General features: G+C 34.7%; 1 protein-coding gene across 1 annotated transcript; it reads right to left on the bottom strand.

Annotated features, from left to right (window-relative positions):
* Positions 1-5,757: 5,757 nt before the first annotated feature.
* Positions 5,758-6,926, bottom strand: LOC106022761 (olfactory receptor 7G1-like). The gene has a single exon (XM_013126638.2). It carries the CDS (start codon positions 6,912-6,914, stop codon positions 5,982-5,984), a length of 933 nt encoding a protein of 310 aa, XP_012982092.2. The 5' UTR covers positions 6,915-6,926; the 3' UTR covers positions 5,758-5,981.
* Positions 6,927-9,081: the final 2,155 nt, after the last annotated feature.

The raw sequence follows: 9,081 nt of genomic DNA, 5'->3' as shown, positions 1-9,081 counted from the left end.
TCCAGACACCCAGGATCCTAGGACACTTCTGTCGGTCCAGCCGCACTGCTGTGCTGACTCCGTGGAGGCCTTCCCTGCCCGGGCAGCCAAAAGGCCACAGGGGGCCGGGCGGCCGCTTTCTCCTCAGCCCAGCCCCATAGCCTTCGGCCAGGGTCTGTGATCGCCACAGATGTCTGTTCTACTATGTTCATAACAGCATTATTTGTAATAGCCAGAACCTGGAAGCAACCTAGATGCCCCTCAACTGAAGAGTGAATTTACTGAAGAGTGTACATTTACATAATGGAGTATATTCAGTGGGAAAAAAGAACAATGGAATGTTGAAATTTGTAGGCAAATGGATGGTACTTAAAGAAACCAACCTGAGTGAGGTAAACCAGTCACTAAAAGACAGACATGGTATGTACTCTTTCATATATGGATTTCAGACATAGATCTGGGTAGTGCCAGCATACAATCCCACTGCCAGAGAGCCTGGGAAACAGAACTTTCATCCAGAGACTGACAGAAACAGAGGCAGACACATAAAACTAAACACTGAACTGAATTCCTGAAATTCAGTTACGGAAAGGGAGAAATGATGAGCAAAAGAGTTAAGAATGGGCTGGTTTAACCCACAGAAGCAGTTGACCTGAACAAAGGGGAGCTCTTGGTCCTCAGATTGATGGCTATGTAGAAAGCATGGGACTGTATCAGATCCCCTGAATTTTGGTGTTATTTAGGAGGCCTAGGTAATCTATGGGGCCTACGTTAGTATTTATTCGTGGCATATAAATACACTTTGTGTTTCCATACCACAATGAAGGATTCTCTCTCAACCTAGATTCTTGTGGGAGGGCCTAGGCCCTGCCCTGGATGAAATGACACACTCTGGAGATCCACCTTGGAGGGCCTCAACCTCCCTGTGAATCAGAGGGGATATTGAGTTGGGGCCTGGGAGGTCTAGTAGGGTGGGTGGGGAAGGATGGGTGGGAGAGGGATCTGGGATTGACAGGTGAAGCAAGCTTGTTTCTAACTTCAAAAATAAAATAAAATTCAGGATAATAAAACCACAAATAATTTGTTGAACGCTGTCTAATCATTACTTATATTCAATAAACTTCCAATAGCATCAATAATTTTTTACAAAAGCTGACATTGTTAAAATTCTACTTCATCATTCATAGTTGAGGTGCCAATCTCAATTCTTCAAATACATATGTATAAATGTCATATAATATTATTTTGTACAGTAACATCAAACACTTTTTAAAGAAAGTACAAAATAAACTGCCAGATTCTACATTAGGAAGATACCCTACCCTCAGGATGATTGATCAGATATCAATAAACATTTCAGGAGTAGAGAAGTGCTTATGCTTCTTTTCTTTTAATCTACCTTTTATTTTTTAGTGCAGATTTCACTATGTTTATTCATTCCACATTTGTTAATAACTTTAAGTATAGAATGCTTAAGTTTTCTTTCAAAACTTAATTGTCTTTTATTAATGCTGTCAATAACATTCTATTTTTAGCGAAAGCAATATACTAGAAATATAGATAACAGCAATATAACCATTATTCTATGAATCACCTAAAGTACTAATATTAAAATTAAAATTTCCAAATTCTATCCTCCAATAAAATAACTGTCTGATGGTTGGACTGAAAACATGATTCTCTTCAATTATCAACAAACAATGAAAATGTTTTGAGATATACAGGAATATACAGCTATCCTAGCAGTCATTAATTTGCAAGGAGAGATTCACAACTATTTCTTACTGTTTTATGCTTGCTATACATGCATAAACTTATCTATGATACTTTTATACATGGATAATATTGTTAGTATTCATCCTCAGTTATCCTGTCATATATACCCTGAATGCAACCACATTCTCCTTTTGCTAACTTAAATTTCTCCCTTTGCTAACTTAAATGACATTCTGAATCAAATATATATATATTTCCTGATATCTTGGACTTGCTTTGGGTGTGGGTGCCACATCTAAATAAAAAGGATGGTTTTAAATTTAACATTGTAAAATTATATATAGCAAAACAGTTATCAAGCAAGAATCATAGTTACAGTATTTAGTCCATTTGTATTTGACAAAATCTAAAGAAAATATTCTATCACCTATCCTATTTTTGTTAGTCTAAGAATTTTTATGTAACTTATTTTTGTTATAATTATGGAAAAGCCTAAACATAACTATCTGTTTTCAACTCCATCAAAGACCCAGAAGGATAATATATAAACTGAAGAATTGACAGAGATATCTCATGGCCTTGGCAGCTTTGCAAAGTTCCTCTGTAACATTGGGGCATCACTCTTTAGGATATAGGCCCAGAATATCTGGCAGACATTTTCATGAGGCTGGAAACTTAGAGGACAATCCTTTCCCTTGGCAACTCAGCAGTCACAAGTCTTTTTTATTTAAATTAGAAAGAAGCTTGCTTCACTAGTCAATTCCAGCTCCCTCTCTCTCCACTCCTCACACACTTCCCAACAATCTACCCAACACCCCCATTCTATTCCCCACTCTGCTCCCCAGGGATGGTGAGGCCCTCCATGGGGGATCTCCAAAGCCTGTCATATCATCCAGAGCAGGGCCTAGGCCCTACCCCACATGTTCAGGCTGAGAGAGCATCCCTCCCGAGGCCCCATAGATTGCCGAGGCCTACTCACTGACACCCACCTTCAGGGGTGTATATCTGGATGGTCTTGGACTCACGGAGATTCGTCTAGCTCTAAATCCTGAGTCCTAGGATTAAATTTATGTGCCACTACTTCTTAACTTGGTGCCCCTGGGATTAAAAATGTGTATCACCAGTGCCTGATATCTAGAACTCGAGGCTAAATTGGCTTTATGAATAATCAGGAAAGTTTTAAGAAGTCATAATAGGGTATGCAGATGTACAGTAAATATTGAAGCTAATGTCCCTGTGGATGGTGATACATGGATAGGAGTGGTGAGGTTAAGAGGTATAATGAAAAACTGAAATGTCAAATGTTTTCATTTTAGCAGACAAGGTCACCTGTAAAGGAATATAAATAGGTCATTTCTAGAAGCAAATGTTTTATAAGAATGATCCAAAGGGAATACCCCTCTGTTTTGAATTATGCATAAGGTGAAGCAAAGACCGGCATTGGAATAGGAATGTAGAGCAAGAAGAGATTATCAAGATAATCCTTTGTCTTAGAGAAATGCCTTGTTGGACCTCTCAAAAGCCCCTATGACAAATTCAGAGGAATCCTTGCCTGTCATTGTGTATGAAAATCCTTCCCAGAACAATTAAATAACCTAATGCCTTTTGAAGAAACATGCTGTTTTGTATGATAGAAGAGCTTTAGAAGATAAAAAAAATTCAGGAAAAGCCATAAATCAAAAATGATAAAGATTATGTTAGGAAACTCCACGGAGTTAGGGTGGGGGAAGGGATTTGTTTTGCTCTTTTCAAGAAAAAAAATCAAACATCTTGAAGATTTTAAGACCTTTGCAAAAATGAGCATCCAAATAAGAAGTGAGAATTACCCAGAAAAATTACAAAGGAAAGAAATAATCTGACAAAAGGAGGCTTCAGAAGTCCTCAAAAAGAAGACTGAATCAAAGCTGGGTGAAGGATATACAAGACTTTAATCCCACTACTTGAGGCAGAGGTAGTCAGATTTCAATGATTTCAGGCAGCGTAATTACAAAGTGAGTTTCAAGACAGTTAGGATTATTAAAACAGAGAAAACCTGTCCAGGAAAACAAATCAATATAAGCAAACGGACAAAATATAAGGAGCATTACAACAATTTCACCAGGAATATGATAAAACCATTAAGCTGAACAATAACCACTAAAAGTTGACTTTGGACTGCAAAGTGCTCAGAAAAATTTGAGGTGTCTAGCAGAGATGATCCAGCCTCAGAGACACCTATAAGAATGATTACAAGGAATCTAGCTGAGATGATCCAGCCTCAAAGATTACTCTAGCTAGGACTTGAGAAAAGCCCTGCACTTTCCCATTAGGAGAGACTAGAAAAAAATATTAGAGTTTGACAGTTAATCCAAAATTTTTATTTTCAGGATCCCATTAAGAAGCAGTCACCCCAGCCAGCAGGAAGTAAATTTAAGAACATGATGCCCACATTTCAAAAAGGTATGATGGGAGGATTTTAGTCATTAGATGGCTTATGGATATTTGTTATTGTTTAGTGAGTTTGGTTGCAAAATGTTGTTGTTACAGTAGGGAAAATGTTGAACAAAGGGGATCAGATACAAGCTTTATGTTTTGGAAAAAAAGGATACAGTTATGATAAGATAAAATGGTAGATTATTGAATCTACTCTTGAAAAGAATAAAGGGAGGATATAGATAGGATAAAAATTTAGATTATCGAATCTACTTCTAAAAAGTATAGATATGATGATATAAAATGGTAGAGTACTGAATCTACTTTAAAAATCAACTATTAATGTTAAATATTTTACATTGTATTAGAATTTTGTATATTATATACAAATATTTCACATTTATACAAGTATGAAATTAACTGGTTGAAACATATTGTACACACTTTTCTAATCTTGTTGAAGGTACTGAACCTATGTATCCCACACACCTTTAATCCCAGCATCCAGAAGCTAGGAGGTGCTTTTACACATATTTAATCCTAGGACTCGGGATTATAAGTCAGATGGATCTCTGTGAGTTCAGATATACATAAAATTGATCCAGTTTTAAAGAGAAACAGCTCACACAAAGATGGTCTAGCACATGAGATCCCATGCCTTTCATCCTAGGCCTAGAGGGGTATAAAAGATAGGATAAGGGTCATCTTTAGTCAGTATAAGGCATTCATTCTCCAGAACATTGAGGATATTAAAAAAAAAGGAAGTCTCTTTATTCTTCAACCACCCTGTGGAGAGGGAGAAGTCTGTGTTTTGGTGGAGCCAGGATGACCTTTCAGTCTGAGTAATAGTGAGATCAGGTGCTGGTTTGCTTTGATTTTCTGATCTTAAGCTTGAAGTTCAAATTCCAATATCAGTTTCTGAGTCATTTATTTATCATGTTACATAATATAGTGTCTCCTCATTATAGAAAATTTTATTAACAGTGAGAAACATTATAATTCAAGCTATTAATTTCATAATCAGCATTAACTTGATCTGACCATAATAGAAGGTCTATTACAAAGAATAAACTAGACAAATGGATTACACACCTCAATTTGCATGTGTGAGGTTTACATGAAATGTGTGGATCCTCTACAATGAATGTTTCCTATGATGAGATGTCCTCATATGGGTCTACAAAAAGCTCTACTCCTGAAACTATAAGTTAAAAAAATGCTAAATACTAATAATGAGTAAATGGCTTTACATCCTCAATATACGAGATAATATTTATTTCTCTTTGAGAAATACTAATAACTTTAATAGCAAAGACATTTATTGCAACAAAATTTGAAGCTACTCAGAACATGAATTTGAAAAATAATCAGCCAATCAGTGTAGGTGCTCTCAGAGATCTATAAATGCAGTTTTTCTGGCAAATTATCAGTCATTATTTAAAAAGTATGAAATTTATGTTCCTGCAGGCTGCAGCCAGAATATAATTAAGTATGTGATCTGTCTTTATCCAGTGTTTAAATCTAACTCAATAGTGAACAAAGCTTTCTATTTGCTCATATGCTATATACCTTTCATTTTCAGAAACAGGTTGGTGATATTTAAAAAAAACAAACAGCAATAACCACAAAGTACACTTTATTTGTCTCTGCCTCAGAGAAGTCACAGAAATGAAATGAATAATGAATTAAATTTTGTGTAACATCACAATACTTGAAGATAATAACCACTACCATACTTAATAACCACATAGAAATGTGCTAAAACAATTTATGATCAGTCATTTTTGAAGCACTTAATGATGAAGGAATTAGTTATGCTAGCTCACCAGAGGTTTTCTATTTCTACATGTTTCTGTAAACTCAACTCATGGAGATTATAAGACTACAGAAAAGATGAGGTGCCTTATGGCTTGCTTGACTTCTCTATTCCTCAAACTGTATATAAAAGGGTTTAATATTTGAGGGACCACAATGTACATCATAGAAAAGATTACATTCTTTAAAGAAGATTCAGAAACAGCAGAATTCATATATACTCCAAATGCTGTTCCATAGAATAAGCACACTACTGTGAGATGAGAGCCACAGGTAGAAAATGCTTTCTTCTGTCCCTGGACCGATGAGATCTTAAGAATGGAGGACACAATTTCAATATAAGAGAAAATAATCCCAGAAAGAGGAACACCGGCGAACACACTAGTAACTGTATATATAAGAAGGGTATTGATGAAAGTATCAGAGCAGGCAAGTTTAATGACTTGAACGAGTTCACAGAAGAAGTGGAGGATATTCTGGTCTGTGCAGAAAGTCAGATTTAGCAACATCAGACTATGCAGTAGTGCATTCATGGTACTGATCAACAGTGATAGAAAAACTAGTAACACACAGAGGAAAGGTTTCATGATAACTGTGTACCTCAGCGGATGACCTATGGCCACATAGCGGTCATAGGCCATGACAGCGAGGAGACAGCTTTCTAAGCCACCAAAAATCAAAACAAAACAAACCTGTGACAGGCAACCTGTGTAGCTGATGCTTTGATCCTGTGTTTGAATGTTCACTAGCAACTTTGGAATTATTGTTGTGCTTATACAGATGTCAGTAAAGGACAGACTGGCGATGAAGAAGTACATTGGAGTATGGAGGTGGGAGTCAAAGCTTACAGCCAGGATAATGAGAATGTTTCCAAAGATAGTAACAAAATACATAGACAGGAACAAGGTGAAAATAATTGACTCAAAGTCTGGAGCATAAGTCAGTCCAATGAGAAAGAATTCAGAAATACATGATTGGTTTGAATGTTCCATATTTATGCTAAATATTACACAAAAGAAGAGATGAGAATTAATTGAATTTTGATGAGTAATGGTACAGTACCATTTAATGTATGGTGAGTATGGTAATTATAGAAGCATTTTTATGTAGTATTCATAAATTCTTTGAGATGATATATTAAATGTATTTTCTAAAAATAATGTCACTAAATTTGACATATTTGAAGCTTGTGAACTAGTGATTTAATATTTTTAAGATGCCTCATTTATTATGTAAACTGCACTAGTAGTTCATTTCTTCATACACTTTTATTACATTCTTCTTGTCCATTATTCCTAAAACTTCTGGTCTCTCCAATGAATATTGAAACATCTGCAAATGAATAAGGCATGCCATTTTCTCGAGAAGTTATTCATACCTAGGAAAAATGTATTAGAACGATCATAGTAAACCTGTATCTCAAAAGTAATGCGCACCAATATTGGCATGCTTTAGAATTTTTGAACTACTCATTAAGTTACAGAAAAATAAGTTCCTGCTACCAATTCTACTGAATCATGAGTTGTTTTCATAAGCATATATTATACAGATAGAAAGAGATAAGAAGTCTACATTTCCTGCATTCTGTCTTCAATCTATGACCACTCTTCATTCCTGCCTCCAGATATGACCCAATATACAAAAAATAATAATAAAGGATGTTGCTATATCTCTGTGGCTATAATAAAACACCATGACCAAATCAACTTAGAGTAGAAATTTTTTAGAGTGGTAAAAGTCTATCAGAGTCAGCATAGAGGGATAGCATCATGATAAACATCAACCCTGGTGGTAGGCTGATAGATCACATATTCAAACACAGGCATGAGGAATAAACAACTAACTAGAAACAGGAAGAGACTATTTCTCCAAATAGGACCTGAAATCACTCCTCTCTCTCTCTTTCTCTCTCTCTCCCTCTCTCTCTCTATCTCTCTCTCTCTCTCTCTCTCTCTGTGTGTGTGTGTGTGTGTGTGTGCGTGTGTGTATTAATTGCAACAGTGATTATGTCAAGGAAAGAAGGAATATTTCTAACTTGATTATTGCATATCTTACATAAGAGCATATATATCTTATGATTCTACATCTGAGATTATCCTTTATGTTGAAAAGTAAGGATTTATTAATTAATTTGGTATTTAATTAGTCTGAATACATAATTACATATCTAAATACAAAAGTAATTTAAATATTGCACGGGATAATATTTAAACTTAGTTCATGAATTCTTAAACTAGGAAGTACATTCCATGAAAATGTACATAATGAATATGTTTGAAGTCAACAAGTTTTCATTGTTGATTATTCATAATAAAAACTGCAAGCTTTACTATATACCAATTCATAGAAAAATATTTAGGTAGTTCAATTTGATTGTTTTAGTTATATTTATTTCAAAAAATTATATATGTATGTTTGAAGTCCCACCATCATCTACTTGACTAACTTAACCTTTTTCCCTTTCCTAAGGAAAATTACAGTATTACCATTTTATAATTTATGTTGTGCAATCTTACTGTATATAATTGCATTTTCTAAAATTAATTCTGAATTCCTTTACATTTTAGATATGTTATACAAGCAAAACTTATTCCATGTACAAAAATTGGAATGCTCACTTGTTTTATTTTTTTAGTGGTGATAATGCCACCATTTACTAATTTTTAGTAATATATTCTCCCATAATACTGTGGTATAGTTTTATTTCACATTCCCTACATTTTGATGAATATATATATATATATATATATATATATATGTATATATATATACACATAACTTTCATAGCAACCATCACATCAAATACAATATGATTTTGGGATAATTAGAAGAAAATAAATGAGAAGGGGAATAGTGAGCTAATGAGTTAATGGTTGGAAATTTACTGCCTCTTTCAATAATACATGACACCAAGCAAAGTGTCAATGTTGTCCACTTGTTGAAATAAATAAACTATCATTTTGTCTGTTGCTAGAGTTCTTCCCTTTCCTAGTTTCAGTGCCATTATCTTTCTAATTTCTGTTGAATTATCTCATACTGTTTACAGCAGAAGAATTTGTAACATAATTTTAGGAGGAATTCTCAAGGAATAAGAATGGAAAATAATGAGAAACATTGATGCCAATCTAGTGTTTATGATATTTTGTGTTAAATGTTATG

Source organism: Mesocricetus auratus, unplaced genomic scaffold, assembly GCF_017639785.1.
Source record: "Mesocricetus auratus isolate SY011 unplaced genomic scaffold, BCM_Maur_2.0 contig_11425_pilon_obj, whole genome shotgun sequence".
NCBI lineage: Eukaryota > Metazoa > Chordata > Mammalia > Rodentia > Cricetidae > Mesocricetus > Mesocricetus auratus.
The sequence above is the reverse complement of the archived record's forward strand: the minus strand, read 5'-3'. Positions and strand labels throughout refer to the sequence as shown.

What these genes read in the sequence shown, in the direction of transcription:
- LOC106022761 (XM_013126638.2), bottom strand. Translation starts at nt 6,914, where the DNA reads ATGGAACATTCAAACCAATCATGTATTTCTGAATTCTTTCTCATTGGA.